This window comes from Anas acuta, chromosome 4, assembly GCF_963932015.1.
Source record: "Anas acuta chromosome 4, bAnaAcu1.1, whole genome shotgun sequence".
Lineage (NCBI taxonomy): Eukaryota > Metazoa > Chordata > Aves > Anseriformes > Anatidae > Anas > Anas acuta.
In genome coordinates this window covers 59,786,591-59,804,552 of record NC_088982.1, presented here as the reverse complement: position 1 = coordinate 59,804,552, position 17,962 = coordinate 59,786,591, and the positions used below count along the sequence as shown (strand labels likewise).

Here is a 17,962-nt window from a genome sequence, read left to right as displayed (position 1 = left end):
TTACCTATGATAATAGTTCTACATGCAGTTTGCAATTGGGTTATATTTTTGTCACTTTTTAGAAACGACCTACTACAATCTAACCTCTACCTAGTACTGGCAACATTAAATATATTTCTTTTGACTTCCTCGCTCTTTAAAGGCCGGAGACAATTTAATACCAGATATGCTTGTGCCATTACTGACACCAAGTACTTTTTTAAAATGAAGAATTCCACATAAAAAGGAAATTGTGCCCTAACACAATACATTCTTTTCACTGCTGTCCGTGAAACATATGGTAATCCAATAGCTGTAACTGTAGTTTAAGTATCAGCATTATAGGTCAATCCATTTCACTTTCAAATATAGTTCAGAAGAAACTGCTTTCAGTACCAGAAAACAGGTCAGTTCACGGCCTTGATCAGATCTTCAATACAGTATTAAAGGATTTGCTATGTCATTTAGCAGTATCCTTGGACTGAGATACTGAATTTCAAGTTGCTGCCAATTTACTTAACTTCAAAACTGCTCTAACTTTATTTCTTGTTGGAGAGATGTACACCATATAGCACAGATATTCAGTTCTGAACAAACATTTTCATTTTTTCTATGAAAAGATCAAGCACTGTTCATTATGCCTCCCACTCTAATCTGTAACTCATAACAATAATTAATTTTTCTATATAGAGAAATGCTTCTTGGTCCCTTCCCTCTAAGCACACTTGCCATAGAACTATCTGAATTGTATTAAAATGCATTCCTTGTGCATATTTTTTCCTTGTACCAAAGAACCTAAGACAAAGGCTGGATGATTAACATTAGGAATACGAATCTACATTTAGTTATGTCCAATTCTATCAACTATTTTCTTATGAAAGTTCTTCCTCTTCCTATTTACATATAGGAACGCATATACGTATACTATCCTACTACACAGGAAATGCATTTATGAATACACATATAGAATCCAATTACAGTGTTGAATGTCCATTAGTAACCTGAGAAACTCTTAACTTCCTTAGTATAAATGTGAACAATATGACAATATGTTCTCCTGAATTTCTGCAGAATTTGACTAAATTGGAATAAAATTTCTTATCCAGTGTCTCAGCAGCAATAATTCTCTACTTGGGTACCAAATCACACAACAAATTAAACAGCTTACTTGTGTGTTCACTTGGATGAAAGCTGCATATGATTTGGAGTGAGAAAAATAAATATCATTTTCTGTACAGAAAGTTTGAGATTATATTTGCTTCATATAATTATTCCATATGCTAAAGCCATACTGTGAATTTCACAGCATCTGCAGCATCAACTATCTATTGTAGAATTCCATCTTTTCCAATGGACAACCCATAAAAAATGTTAATAAACACTTCAACACTGAAAAGAACTAATCTATAGTAGCTAAAAATACTTGCTGTGTGACAAGAGTTTCAAGCATAAGCAAAAAAGGAAAACCAGATGCCATAATTAAACACTGCAAGGAAAAGAATATTGTTGCTGAAGTTAAGGATATAGCTAATTGCTCATAAATAAATGCAAAGTAATTGTTAATCCTAAAGCATCCATACAATTTCTGCCAATTTTTCTTAGATAGGATATAGTTCTGTTACTTAGCAAAACATTTGTATATCAGCAACTATGAAACGCACCCCCATGTGACTTTATCTCCCCTAATAATTCTCTGAATATAGGTAGGAAGGTAAATCTCCTGCTGAAAACAAATTCCAAATCTTGATAAATCAACCAGAGAAGGAGAAAAGGATTAACATTGACATTTAACATACTAGGTATCTGACTCAGAGCATATTGAATGATATGACAAAAGTATACACACACAATATTTTTTAGACCTCTAAGATAATATATGTTTCAAGATAACACAATTAAAATACTTTTCCATCTCCCCAAGTGAACCTCTATGCAGTACTTTTGAGATATTTGATTTTACATGAAAAACAATCAATTAAAATCATATAGGGTGTAATACTTACTATTCGTTTTCTAACAGGAAAACTTTCTACTTTCTATTCCATTTTCTTAAAATATCTGCATCAGCTATGCATATATTACTAACATCAATCTGTTCTTCTCAATTAACTACTGGCCAAAATGACAATGAATAAGGGATGACAAAATTTACAATAATTAAGACTGTATTTATTATTTTAATAATAAAGAACAACATATTTTATAGTTTCTTTTTCTGAGAAGCTGGAAATATATCATAAAATGAATACATCGTATCATAATAAGCATCTCATTAGGCGTTATATTCTGTGTTAAAAAGCCACTGAAAGATCACTTGGTCTGACCTTCTGCAAAAACTATGCCACATAAAATCACTTGCCTTAATTTTTGCATCCCACATACAGTAGCTATTTGAAAAATTCAGTGATCTGAAAAGTAATGGAAACACCTTCATACTTGCAGACGTGTTATTTTCAATTAAATGCAATCAACTTGTTTCTAATTTGAATCAGTTTAGTCTAAGCTTTGGAATCTTAAATCTCTTTCCATTTTTTTACCCTAGACTCAAGAACCATCTTTTGCTATATACCTTTCTCTCATGAAACTAAAAGTAATTTTGTTTCATAAATCAAAACAACTTCTGGTATCTCCTTATTTGATGAGCTCAAATCCTTGCTTGTGACTGCTTCCTGAGCTCTTCCCAAAATTCCAAAATCTTTTAGATTTGCAGAGAAGTAAATCGAACATACTAGTTAGAAATGACATCACCAGTATCATCAGAAAAGTTGTACTGAACTCTTTATTATGTTTCTAAGTACTGGTCTCTAAAATACAATTCTGTTGCTCTAGTTCAGATGGAAGTTCTCACTTTGTTTCAAGGGCTGCTTGCCCTTCTGAGTATCACTGAATCCTTGAGCAGGAACATTATTATGTTCTAACCTACCCTCCCAGGTAGGTCTTGCACACGGATACAATAAAATACATGCTTTCAGCCATGGTTTTTGTTTCTTTAATTTAACAATGTTTTTTTCACAGACGTTACAGAATTGTTTTCTAGCATTTTGAAGTTTCTATTACTATGTTCTTAGTACCTGTTTTGGACAGAACACATTAGTCAAAATGAATCATTTCTTATTTGGAGTAAGTATGTATATACATGGAACTAGCTATACATTAAAAAATACCAATTGCATTCAATACGCCATCAATCAGCTTTGGTCTTTTGATATATCTGCATATATATATATATATACACATATTCAGAGAGAGGTAAAGAGTCACGAGTACTTGAACTGCCTGATTTTTGGCATTACTTGAAAACTGACTGCTTTGCATGTTTTCTTGTTTTATTCACTTCTTTTTTTTTTTTTCAGTTGCATGAAGATAATAGTAAAATGCAGCTTGAACCTCCACAAACTACGTAATTCATTAATATTGGCATACAATCATTAGGGGAAACAAACAAACAAACACACACAAAAAAAAAACTCCTATGCGTTATAACAAAAAAAAAAAAACATGCATTGTGTTATTTTATATTTATGTTTATATGACCAAATAAAAGTTTTGAGCTGGACCGTGGCGTTATTATGCTCCATTCTATTCAATAGGCATTAAGATTAAGATCCTGCCCTATGTGCACTTCTATCAACAAAAAGGCTAAAACACCTGCTGAAATAACTCAAGGCTCTACTAAGAGTATAGAAATTTACTGTGATTTTACAGAATCACCTAACAAGACAGATGAAAATGGGGTACGAATGCATATTTATAGATATACATATGTGTATCATTATATAACGGTTGTAGTACATACACCTGCATACAATTGCATACTACATGTGCTCATAAGTATTAAGCACAAATAGTTACATTACATGGTTTTCCCCAGTAAATATGCATCTTAGCATATGTGCCAACAGAAAATTGATAAAACTGAGTTGACTCAGTTCCTGCAGACACTGAAACACAGGAAAATTTCTTTGAGGAGTAACATTAGGTGTACAAGTTCACCTTTCTGTATAGTCCTCATGACAGGAGAAACATGAGAGAATAAAACAGAATTGGCATTCAATTCTTATGTATATTCACCTGTAACAGTATCATGTAGAGCATCTATAGTAGAGGAATGGCACACAGTGAAAAAAACGTGTCATGAATGCTCACACATGAACGCTTCAAGTTTCTTTCACGCAGCAGGGAGCACTGCTCCAGATAAGACTCTTTACAGAATTGAGAGGTTCTGTAACACCTGTGGCAAAACACAGCTGTGTAAAATGCCACTGACTTGCTATTTGTTTATTTATTTATTTATTTTTGTCCCTGTTATTCATGTTTGCTCAGCCTTAGGATGTTTCTCAACTATGTTTCTTAGACAGCAATAATTCGTAATGCTATTAAGTTATTGAAATATTCACTTCAATATTAATAGTTGATAAAACTTTTCAGTTTTATCAATGACACCATGCCTGTCAGCATTCAAGAGACATTCAGATAATGCCCTCAGTAATATGCTTTAACTTTTGGATAGCCCTGAAGAGTGGCAGCTTGACTTGATCATCTTTGTAGATCCTTTCCAGCTAAGCTATTCTATCCTTTTCTAAAAAAATAAAAAAATCATCTACATAAAACTGAAGTTGAAGATAAAGTACAATAAATTTCTTACGAATTTAATTCTCTAAAAGTATGTATCACAGAAAAAAATAAACTAAAGGAGACACAACAGTCTAGTGTTACAAATTTCTGTTCCTAAATTCAATAACTGAATGGGTTAAGAGAGTTTTTTCTACCCCATTTATTTCTGGGCTCTCCTTCCCATTTCTTTTATCATTTGCAATTTCATACTGGCTTTATCAGGCAGGGAAAAATAAGTCTTTGGCAAAAGCTGTTGCTAAGATAATGAGGAATATTCCATTTTAGAAATGAAACAGCATCCGCAGTATGTTAGTAAGAAAGGAATATTGTCCAATAGTTAATGCCACAGACTTAGAAGCAAGAAATCCAGAGACTATTATGGTCTTTTGAAACATACATCTAAAACATAAGGCTCTGTTTTGGATTACAGCACTACCAGTAACAACTAAAACGCATGTTGAAATGAACGACATACCCATAGTCAAATTTGTCTGCAGGCGAGACCTGCCAACAGAATTAATCATTTGTTATTTCTTAATCTCAGTTCAGAAGCAAAAATTATATTTTTTCCTGGACTAGCAAAGGTATGGTGAAGCTGAATAAAACAAACACAAGGAATACACATTCCTAAAGCTGCTAGGGATGGAGGGAGAGATGGTGAGGATGAAAGAAGGAAGGAGAGGTCTTAATACGGGTAAACTTAAAGAAGTGTCAAAGTCTTGCAGCCACAGGGTTTTCCATTTTTCAAGTATATTAATGGTTACAGAGCATGCATGATATAAAAAAAACACACTGATTTGTCTTACTTAGAAGCTGTATTAAATGTCAGCCTTGTGTTCTCAAGAGATCAACGTTGTTATTCTATTTTCTCTTTCCAATTAATCTCAATCTAGTCATATTAATTTAAAAACAGTGTCACGTTTGATGTTTAATGCATTAATATAAATCCAGAGCTTTGCTTTGCTAGTGACATTATTTTTTATGTTTTCTCCTCCTTAAAAGTGCAATTTTAAATTGGTATATAAGGATTGGACACATTCCTAGTAAGACTATGTTATTGTAAAAAAGCAGTGGAATTTTCACAATAGCTACTCTTGATATAAATATTCCATAATTAGATTTCCTGCACAAAACTTACCTCTACAGCTTATGCAGGAATGCACAAATATTCCCACTCACTGCAAATTCAAAGCCATGTTTGCTGGTTCCAATCAACCAAAATCATAGTTTCATGAGTCTTTTTGTGTTTCCTCAATCCTGGTGATTAGCAGCCACTGCCACACATAAGTTTGAGCAACTGAGAGTAAACATCAGAGGAACACCTGCTTTAAAACAGAATCAAACGAGCTACCTCCTGAACAGTTGTGCTGCCCACAGGTGTTTGAAACACAAGGAATGCTCCAGCTATGCTATCCCCAAAATAAGCAAACAGTATTCACAAACAAATGTTAGCAAGCTATTCAAAATGTGTTTAATCATAAGAATTTATGCTTTGCATGAGAAATAACTGCAAATAATCTTTAAGAAGCTTAAAACGTCTGGCAGAACGCTGCCCTGATACAGCTTGATTGTTACAAATAAAGTGTTAGATTTCAGCTCTCAGGTGGCAAGATTGTTTTGGTTTGCAGCTTTTATAAAGCAATTTCTCATTAAATTGGATCTCTCATAAAAATCTTAAGTGGTATTTAAAAAAGAGTTTATATATTAAAGGGTTCTTGAATTTATCCTATGCCTCTATAAAAATGTTAATTAAAAGTATACCAAGGGACTTTAACATTTCCTAAACATGCATTATGCATCTTAGACAAAAGGAGCGTGAGTCTCTTTTTCACATGGAGGTTTTTACATCAACTTCATGATCAAGTGATTTTTGTTTCTATACATCTCAGGCACAGTCTGACAACAGATGTGCTGAGCAGCTACCCGGCATGCTAAGGAGTCTCAGCATCAGCTTACTGCCTTCTCCACCATTCCCCAAATCCCCAAGTACTATAGCAGCACTTGGGTTCAGGATAGCTGCAGCACAAAATTAGTGTCAGTGCTACGTGGTGTTGGCAACCAGAGTAGACTGGTCAAGACAGGGGATTTTAAGGCTTCTGCAAGGAAATGTAACAGGGCAAGCCATCTCATTATACCTAACCAGGGCTTCATTTGTGCTCCTGGTGTAGAGAGAAGCATTTCATCCACAAGGGCTGCACTGGCACAGCCCCTGAGATTAGGATACCATCTAGTTTCTCCTTTACACAGAGTTACAACAGACAACAGAGCAGAAGACTAGATCCATAAGAAGTGGGTAAAATTCAGCTGCTAATGGCCAGTCTCATTAAAAGCTGTTACATAATTTACAGATTTTTTTTTCCCAATTACTGTTGTCAAAATGGATGTAGAAATGGTATAAAGCGCCTTTTGCACTATAACATTCTCTCTTCAACATACAACCTTCTAACATCTTGGCAAACACTCTAATTCTTATTAAAAATCAACACATGTGACACTGTTGGCAGTTCACCGCAGCACAGCAGAATATCTTGTATGCCACTCACTCATGTTTTGTGGTCCAACCTTTGCTAATTCCTGTGAAGCTGCAGTGATAAGTTCCAATCAGCAGTTCTGAACTACTAGAAAATCAGCTCTCCAGGATATTCTCTTTCAAACTTAACCAATAATGAACACAAAGATATGCTTTTCCTTTTGGTAATGCAAATAGATTGCCAAACCAATATTACTAACAATAGTACTACAATGCTCAGCACAATTTTGTACTCATTACTCTTGGAGAAAACAGAAAAATGAAAAAATGTAAATAATAATGTAATTTCAGTCTGGAAAAGAAAATGCTATTGCGTGCTTTGTGCTATAACAAAGTGAAGTTGTCAATCAATAAAAAAGAAAAGCTGTTCTGGATGGGCAGACAGTTGTTCTACATGGATCCTGGTTTTGAATGAACCATTTTGTCACTGCATTTAACGTAGGTGAAGAGAAGGAGGAAAAAAGAAATGTATTTTTTTCTGGGCAGACAAAAGCAAAAGAAATAAGAAGCTAACTAACAAAATCTGAGTTGTATACATAAGCACAAAAAATGTCAAAAATGTATTTTCTTCATGAGAAAAACAAAAGGTAGCGTTCCTCACATTCTGCTTTTTTTTTTTTACATTATATTTAAAAGTGGTGAGAGTAATTATATGTCTTGACATTGGACCTGCTTCCAATTAGTCATAAAAGAGAGAAGGGGCCAAGCACACACTTTTCTAATAAATAGAAGACTGAATGACTTATGAAATCCACAACTCAAAATGTTTAAATTTTAGAATGACCATAGTCACACACCTTACAATGGACTGCCAAAATAAATGTCACAGTCCTGCATTTAAGTAGAAGATGCCAGCTACTCACCTGCTTCACAGTCAGTTTCTCTTCCTTAATCTTTAAGGCAAACCACATCTGATGCTTGACCTTGCTCTCCCCACTCAAGTACCTTCTCTGTCTTCCTACAAAGTCTTTAAAATGTAGACTTTCACCAAAACAAGGACCCATGACATTCATGAGACCCAAAGCTGTCTCTGATATCATGTTTAAGGTTCTGCTGAAATGAGAAGCTGCTAAGCTTTTGCTAAGACTACCTTGGGGTATTCTCACTCTTTCCTACAGTAGAGGGAAATGCAATCTTTCTGTCTCTGCCCTACTATCAGTCAGGTTTCCTTCTCCCTGGTTTGCTCAACCTGGGCACAGCTTCCTGTATATTGATATGATAGCAGAAATGTAACAGCATTGCATGGAAATAGAAAAACTACTTTTCCAAGTCTTTTCCTAAATAACTGCTGTAAGAAATTATGTCACCTAAAACAAATCCTCATCCATGAAAATAAATTTTTCTAGACCTTTTCTACCATCCATGGTGTTAGAAGTCCACACGCTCCTTTCCTTTACCTTATTTATGAAATGGAAACATTTCAGGATCTGTTGTCTTCCTGGCTATTAATTTCACACAGGACATAAATAAACAAAACTTGTACTTTAAGGTATAATACCCATTCTCCAGATGTCACCCATGACAGCATGTAAAATATATCCTTTCTAACTGTAAACAATATTCACCTAACCTTGTCACACTCAACACAGTAGCAGTGCCATCATGTTTCCACTCAGATTTCTCCATCCTGTATTTAAGGCCACTATACTCTTTCTCTCAGGTTGTACCTTCGTTTTTAGTTGTTTTGTGGGGTTTTTGTTTGCTTTTTTTTTTTTTTTTAATTTAAATAACCTTAGATCTGACCTTAAAAATGGTTTCACTTGAACTGTCAAAAGTAGTGAGCAGCTTTCTGAATAGATGTTTTAGTAGAGAGCTATACAGTGGCCCAATTGGAAGTCTACCTAGTGAAGAAAGTGATGAGTTCTTTTTAGCTTACTATGCTCTTCTATACATTTGTATAGCAGCAACATTCAGAAAAATGATTTTATGAAATCATCCACCATTGTAAAGAAATTGACGATCTGTTTCAACTGTATATGCTTAAACTGTGTAAGATTACTGACCTAAAAGTGTATTTCGCAAAACTGTATTGGTGAGATCTCAGACATGAACCCATACAAAAGTAGTATATCAAAAAGCAATCTGATGTAAAGAAGCAAGAATATATCTTACTATTGATGCTGGGTAACAACAGTTCACAGTTAACACTTTTATATTTTTGAAAACAACTTATTTTTGCAGAAAATATCCTTATTTGGCAAAATAAATACATAAGTCAAACCAAAAGACTTGCTATAATCTGTGGCGTCGATTATTTTACTTTAGGTTTGAAAATGAGGCATTTTATTTCACTACATCACAAAAGATAGGTTAACTAGTAGCCTCTATCCTAAGTTCACATATACATACTGACAAAATTCAAAGTGATTTTAACAGCATTATAAAATGAGAAAAATAATCAGCAATTGTTTATTTCTATTAAGCATGATACATCAAGCTTCCGGAGTTGCTTGACCTAGCAACAACACTTACACAAAGCTGGTGACCATCATGCAGGATGAAAGATAAATTTATGTAAAAGCTCTAGCCAGGGGATAATTATTGTTATTGTAGTCAATCTATACACTTACTTTAATTGTACATAACTTTTTTTTTTTCCTTAATTATTTACTTGGTAATTGATTTTAGGTCTTTTATTAAAAATCCACACATTTTGCTTTCAGTTCATTGCATATCCTCTCTCTCCTCCACAGCCAGCAAGTATTTCAAACACTTTCAGTTTCAAAGAACTGTAACCTTATAATTTTCTAATGCACGTACTTTTATCAACGCTTTCTCTCACTAGAAGCAAAAGCTTGAATTATTTGTAGCTTTTTAAGTTAATGAATTAATTAAAAAACACCAAATCATTTCTAAACCAAGGTCTCTGACAAAGACACATACTAGAGCTAAAATACCTCTGAGAAGTCTGCAGTCTCTTATACAAAAGATCAGACAATATAATCAAATGGATCCCTGGTGATATAGTTCACTATTCCAAGAGAAAAACATCACTATAAAATTTAATAATGGCCCCTCTATGACCTGAATTTTAAAACATCAGTATTGTTCCCAAATCAAGGCAGCTCTGAAATGAATGAAGGCTCACAAAAAATATTCAACCCTCTTAAGGGTGAAAACAAAAATGAATTAAGTTCTATGAAATTCCTAATCCACTATTCATAGAATGCAAATAAGCATCTTTTCAGAAGTAAGAAATACTACCCACGTCAGGAAAATACCACAAATATGCAAAATATAATTCATCAGTATTTTTTTTAACATTGAAACAGATATATGTAGATGGTTATACTGACCATGTAAAACATCGAAATGAATATCCAGCATTATTACAAAACTTTCACATATTTTACAGAGTTGAGTTTATCATTAAAATGAGCCAGTGCATTTAAATTACAAAACTTGCATCTGGCTTTGCAGGAAGAAACATGCAATATATCATGTTTTTGTAAACCTCTGTGAATAAACCATACAAGCTCATTTAAGCTAACAGCATTTGGGAGGGGGAAAATTTATCCCCCAGACTTTATGAATTGTTTCTTTCCTTCTGAATTGTTCCTCATTAGCATGAAAAAAAGACTTGATAACCACAACACAATAACTTGGTAACAGAGCATTTCTTGTCTGTAAGGGTGCTGAAATGGGCACCCACTAGTGAAAAATTGCTGAAAAATCATTTAACTATACCAGCTACCTCTCCAGGAGGAGGCACAGAAGTCATAGAAGTCCAGAGTAAAAGCCAATGTGACCTTTACTGGTACAAGTTGATTAGTAGTTGATCTCACTCTCATTAAATAAATAAATAAATGCTGTTTACTGAGTCTTGATGCAAATACTGCTCTGCTTACTCTTTCTCTTTCTTCGTGTGTGTGTGTGTAGGGCTGTATGGGCTAGCGCCCCTTTCCTCCCGACTTTTGAAGAAAAGTGCCAGCTCCACTACCGCTGACACAACAAGAAGCACAGCAGCAAGAAAAAGTAAAGCGGACAATAAAAGAAGTACAAACAGGTCTAGGAGAACAGGTGCTTTGTACATGGGATATGCATATGCCCTGGGAGCCGTTTTGCTGCCCTGGAAGCCATTTTGGCAGTGGCTAACAAAATAGCTCCATCACGCTCCCTCACTGGGAAAGAAAAGCTTTGCTCCCCTAGCCCTGACTCACTGTGCAGCCATGTAAAGGTGTCTTCCTCGGAGACGGAGAGCGATAGAGACAAGAGGGAGCAGCAGAAAGAATTTTACTGTAGCTGACAAAGGATGGATTGGAAATGAGCATGCATTGCAGCACCTGCACCCCACTTAGGGGAGAATGAGGGGCAGCGGTGCCCTGGCCCAGTGGAAGCTTCCAGAAGAAAAGCAGCAGGCCTTTAAGGGCTGGCTCCCTGGAGAGTAAGGTGTAGGCCATCTGGCCTCCCCAGGAGTGTAAAGAAAGCTCTTGCCTGAGGAACCGCAAGGGTTTTTTGGAATGGATTGTGTAGTAGAGGAGTGTCTCTAGGCTGACAGAAAACCCATGGAAAAGGACTCGCCCTTGCAAGGACACAGTGAGGGAGGGAAAATTGGTTCACCACCTTCTTCAATTTTATTCCATCTTATCCAGCAGATCTGAGGTTTTCCTATTTTGCAGGTCAGCTAAGTCAAATAAAAATCAGTTTTAAAGATTATAAAGCTTTGGTGTTTTAGAAAGGGGTAGGGCTTGGTTATTGTGCCTGTGAGATGATCTCAGGCCCTACTTCCTAGATCAGTTTACTTAGCAAAATGGATTCAGGCAGAAAATCAATACAGCAGCAGCAACTTTTAAAATTACTCAGTCTGGTCTGAAAAAGTGTGGACTCCCAGAAGAGACAAACCCCAAAATATTATGTGCAATGTATTGTTCTAGGGAATCAAAACAAGCATAGAAAAAAGAAAATCAATAGTCTTTCAGCCACATGTAATTTCACAGTATCAAATATGTGCAAATATTTGTGGCAAACATTATTGTTTTCATAGCAGATGGGTCGGTTGAAAGTGGTTGGAGCTGGTAGATAAGAAAGTTTACTGTTTATTGCTACAGGCTGTTACCTTGCTTTTTACAGTTTACCCTGCGTGAATACAAGCTCAGCTTGAATGGCAGAGCATCAGCCATTTTCTACTGAGCTCTCCACTGCATCTTACTCCCCAGATAATGTCAAGTCAGGGGGATAAATCCATCTGCTGGAGCAGAAATGAGAAAAAGTAAAAAAGAGAAGATGCATTTCTGGCAGCTCTGCAGCACCTAAACTTCTCTCCAGTTTTGGAGAACTCCAGAGAGAATTTGTTACCATGTACATGGAGCTGGTTACATGAACCTTCAAAGGGTGTTCAATAGACAAGGTGAAAGTGAAATGCCATTCATTATAAAACTGGGTTTCTGAAGGTATTAAATTTAATTCAACATACCAGTTCTCACTATAAAGCAATCAGTAATATAACCTAGAGATTGCATTAGAAATCTTATTTTATAAATTTTTCACAGAAACCAGTGTGATATGATAATATTAATGTTCTCAGCAATTAAGAAGTGTCACAAATCTCCCAATTTGCTTGATGTAAATGTGACTTTGCGAAGGAAAGGAGAGAAGGTGAAGGCAAAATAAAGTGTTAGAAAAGTACATTAATGGGAGAAAGGCACTCACTGTGCATGTGGTTATCTTTTTAAGAAAAAGATGATGAAAAAAGAGCAAAATACACAATTGACTGTATGCTGAAAAGCTTTCAAACTACCTAATGAGTCAGATACATAGGTGGGATGCAGTGGTGCCGCTGCCACCTGTGAGGAGCCCAATATGCTGCCTGCTAGCAGTCTCTGCTCTAATGTCTCTTTTTCCCTAGAGCTACATTAAGTAGCATCATAGCTGTTGCTTTTTTTTTTTTTTTTTTTTTTTTTTTTTTTTTTTTTTTAACTGACAGATCAGCAGATCAGATGAGGAGTACTGAGGAGTGCTGTCTGCATGGGAATGTAAAGCACCCAGAGGATAGCAAGATGAGCCTTTGGAGAGTGGTGCTAGAGTTATCATCACAGAGATCAACATTTTGTTCAAGTCCCGCTGATTGTTTCCTTTACTCCTTTTAGCATGACCAAAAGGAGAAAAGGGATGAGAGAATACAATTGGAGAGGTAGAAAAACTTTTCAAATGATAAATATCCAGTAAAAAATACTGAACAGAAATTTTAAGTGAATCATGGATGAGGTGACTTTTATAATGAAAAAAGCATCAGAACCACCACATTCTATTAGATGGCAATAATATTAATATTTAAAAAATAAAAAAAAGAGAGACAGTTGGGAAGGCCCACAAGAGAGTAAGAGAGTTGGAACTGGCAATATCATATAAGGCCAGCAAGAGTTGACAGAGGCAGGCCAAAGTGATATAGGCATGGGACAGAGAAGGAAAATTCTATTGAGAGGAAAAGCACTTTGAAAAACAGCTTGAAATTTAGCAGCAAGAACTTAAATGGAAGTCTCAACTTCATCACAATGTAGTGTTAGTTCATGCAGTAGCAGTCCTCAAACATGGTTTTATCAGTTAACCCAATGTACAAAATAGGCACACATCTTGTCTCATTTCAGAGTGTTCTTTACAAAGAGAACAGACTGACTGAAAGTAACATATTTCCATCTGATAAGCTAGAGGCTTTTACACATAATCAAGTTTAATATACAAGCTGATCCCATGTTATCTGATTAAATATATTAGAGTTTATCCAAATAAAACCTACAAAGCTGAACTGTGAAAGAAATGAGATGACTCTCAGAAATATTTCTGTTTTGCTAAGTTACTTTCAGCCTTTCAACCATTTCAGATGTCTAGTATTATCCAAATATGAAGCATTAACATTTAAAATCATAATATTCAGCTTCATGAAACATCTAGAGCAACTAAGTCATAAATACAAGCTAGAAAAAGTAGCATGCAAGTAATAAATGTAAGTATAATGAGTGATTAGAATCAAGAAGACAGACAGTGAACCTCTACTACAGAGTAGGACTTCTCAGGGCTCATGAATTCAGTGATTTAACTAGGCAGAGTCTTTCCCCGTTACAGTCAAAAACAAGTCAAAGTCATTTAATATATTGAAATCCCACCATAATTAGGCTTGTTCACTAAACCTGGAGAATACACTCAAATACTGGGACTACTATGGCTACTTTCCATATGACTACTACTTCATACTGTCGTTTTGGTGTGACATGGGGAATCTACTGTACTGTTTCGTCTTTTGGATTTCACTCATAATTAACTTTATCAGTTCTTTGACCAGCTAGTTCATGAAGATGGTTACCTTAGCAAATGGGGTTACCCTTGCAAGTGGGATTAGAGGTGAAGGACTTCATTAGGACCTGGGCTATGCAACTGATAAGAAGGCAATATCTAATAGTAGTAATTTTCAATATTTTTTTTTTTTTAAGAATAGCTATCAAAACTGGAATGAAAGGAAACATCTTTGTGACAAATTAAAACCTAGCTTAGTCAATTAACGTTTAAGCATATTTTCAGCAAATGTGAGCAAGTATTAATACAGCTTCACATTTTTCCACTCCTGTTATACATGAGCTTCAGTAGACTCCTGCCAGACTTTCAAAAGTCCTTTGCCTTGGCACTGACAATCTGTACTGTTTCTGGCAATAAAAAGAATAATAAATAATAAAATTAATTGTTCTCACATTCAACAGACTTACTCAGTTTTTTTCCTCTTCAAGGAAGTGCTGATATTCGATACTTAGATGTGGCTAAGTGCTTCCATTTCAGAAAACCTACACAGTTTTGCACAGACTTTCAGTTTCCTTCTTTGATATATTCAATTTAATGTTAGAATTAACCCTGGGGTCTACACTATTACATATTGTGGACATTCAAGCATTGGGTTTCTCCCCAGTTTCACACTTCACGTAGCGTATTGCTTAGATGTATTCATTACAGATGTCTGTTTTCCTCTGCGTAATAACTTGTGAATGACCTGTTATCAGCAGGGGGAAGAGGCCTTGGCATAAAAAAGAAAGTCATTCTAGCTACCTCTTAGCATTATGTTGTACTGTAAAGTACATATTTTTCTAAGCTCTAGCAGAAATAATTTTGTAGCTTAGAAAGATGTAACAATCACATTTTTTCTCTATGTCATTTATCACCAATGCTAAACTCATTTTCTATACACATTTTTTACTGTTTATCGGGGATACGCACTCCTTATACTTGAAAAATACAGTATTCAGTTCTGCAATATAGATTATTTTTTCAACCTAAGGAACAATCTATTGAGCTGTGATAAATTTAAACTTAGAGAACAACTTTCTGGAATCAGAACAATATGAAACTTAAAAAAAAAAAAGAAAAAAAAAGATTTACAGTATTATCATTTACACTTGCAGTTACTGTGCATTCAGAGAAGCAGAAGCACAACAATATGCCTACTGGAGAGGGGGGGGGAAGTCTGTGCTTTTCAACTCCCAAAAACCAAGGAAAGATGTGTTAGTAGGTAGCAGCTATGGGACTAATGATCCAGGAGAATAGCATAGCCATTAGTATGATTGCTTTCACTGCTGAGAAAAGCATAATATACAACAGTTGACACCTGCAACACAAAATATATATATAGCTAGTTCTAAAAGATAGGTTGAAGTAAATGAAGTGGATGCCTTATTTGACTCATATTTGTTTCCTAAACTTTTAATTCCCTTTTAGTTTTAAACTGCTCAAGTGTAGCTTAGCTGAATTCCGATGGGCTAAGAGTGTAAACAAGTTCATAATTTGCAAACACACTCTCTTAGAAATCATAGGTACAATGCACAAAAGCTCTTGTGTTCCAGAAAGCTAACGCACAATTTGTTACATAATTTTTCATATGTACCCCATATTTTGCCACATCTGTAGGCTTAAAATATTGATGTTATGACTAGCTGGAAAAAGGTTACCAAGATGAAGTCTCAAAGGATACATGCATCTATCAGTATATTAATGACATGGTTTTCTTCCTCTGTCTCAGACAATACAGAAAAGATTCATTTTTTCCAAATTGTCATTTGTGCTGAATAAAGATGAAATGTTATTTTAACATCATGTATTGAAGCCCTGATTTAACGCAAACTGACAGACACTTATGTTTTCATTGAATTTTAGTCTCTGGAGTATGAATTCAAAGTTTGCAAGTATATGCAAAGTATTTGTTATGAATAGCTAACCAAAGAAACATAAGGAAACAGTTCCCTTCCTTGTCCTAATAAGTGAACTTACATATACTTGAAAAAAATAAAAGAAAAAAAAATACTGTATTTCCTCAGAAAGCAAGACTCAGGAAGTGTTAGGAGTTGCATATAATAAAAAATGTACTTTAATCCAACAAAACAATCTTCAAATTAGCAAAACATGCCAATATTTTATATACAGCATATTAAAAAAGAGTACATTAATCATAGAATGGATTGGGTTGCGGTTGGAAAGGACTTTAAAGTAGATTATTCTTAATGGTTGAAATAGAGATTTAATTCACAATACACACTTTGTAATCACTGTAAACCATTGCAAGCTCTTTTTTGGATTTTGGAAGAGAAATAAGATATGAGCACAATAAATATGAGTCAGTTTTTTATGTGAGTTACATTAGAATAAATCTTATCAAGAATTTGTCCAGATAACTTCCTAACAAAAGAAGCCTCAGAAGTTTATTACGCTCAATTTAGGAGCTCAACAATAGGAGCTTTTGGGGGGCAAGAGAACAGATGAATAGAAAACCTGGGGCAAATCTTTCTTCTACTTTATTTTTCTTAAATTGAACTGGCATTCTCAAAATATGATGGTATAGTTTTTAAGTTAGATTACAGAAAGTCTGAGATTAAGTAGTGTGTACGGTTTTGTTGGGTTGATGCTACTTGCCTTTCTCAGAATATAAGTGCTCAAAAAGCAGCATTGCAGAAAACAGGAAGAGGAAAAAAAATCAATTAAAAATAAAAGTGATACTGACTAAAACCAAGGCAAAACTATATTCTGTAATGAATTCCTGTTTTTTCTGTTCTTATATTAATAAGCTGTGAACATTGTAGGAATAACTTAGTAGAGATCGGTATCTACTTCTCAGCTCTTTTCATTTCTTAAGAAAAGAAACACACCTATGCATCTTTCTAGATACATATAAAATACTTTTGAATAATAAAATACGTGTTGAGTGGCCTTTTTGTGCTTTCCTATTTTTTAAAGCTTCTTTAAATTTATTTTACATATTTATATTACCAAGCAAAGAAGGTACTTCTTACAGACATGGATACATCTAAGTCATCTGTTTATTTTAGTGAAAAGAGATTTAAATCATAATCTTAAGCAACTGTAAAAAACAAACAAACAAACAAACAAAACCACCAAACCACCAAACTTTTAATATTAAATTCAACCTACATTTAATGGTATCATGAGACATACAAACACAGTTCCCCATGGACAGTAGTTAAAACTTTGAATCGTTATATTAACAAAAAAGATTTATCATCTCTACAATGCCTTAAAAAGTATTTATTTTTTATGGAAATTCTAAAACTTCTACATAAGGTCCATAAAAATCCTCAAAGTATTTTAATAACATGTAATAATTAGAAAATTATTCAAAATTAAAAACATCATAGTTTCTACTAAGCCTGTGCTGTTCCATTTAGACTTTGAAATGTGTGTTGCCATATGTTGCTTTTAGTCTCATTTCCACATGTAGCTCCATACAAAACATAATCTTGGCTTCAGAAGTATGCTAACTGAATTTAATACTGTAATTCAGATTGATATTAATTAGCAAGCAAAAATGGATGCAATAAAATGCAGGAACAATACAACTCTTGACTCGCATCG

At 34.6% G+C, this 17,962-nt stretch overlaps 1 protein-coding gene across 14 annotated transcripts in view; it reads right to left on the bottom strand.

Moving 5' to 3' along the window:
* SGCZ (sarcoglycan zeta) overlaps window positions 1-17,962 on the bottom strand; it is a 444,923-nt gene that overhangs the window by 295,106 nt on the left and 131,855 nt on the right. For 5 of the 14 annotated variants that reach the window (XR_011096329.1, XR_011096330.1, XR_011096331.1 and 2 more), the window contains exon 1: window positions 11,284-11,440. The exons of 5 other annotated variants lie outside the window; for them this stretch is intronic. Coding sequence is in view for 3 of the 9 variants with exons in the window: in XM_068681530.1 (XP_068537631.1) it covers window positions 11,284-11,394 (111 nt within the window). In the remaining 6 variants the exon portion in view is untranslated. Of the gene's footprint in view, window positions 1-5,731; window positions 5,882-11,283; window positions 11,441-17,962 lie in introns of those variants that run through there. 4 more of the 14 variants (XM_068681537.1, XM_068681534.1, XM_068681531.1 and 1 more) reach the window with 4 other exon arrangements.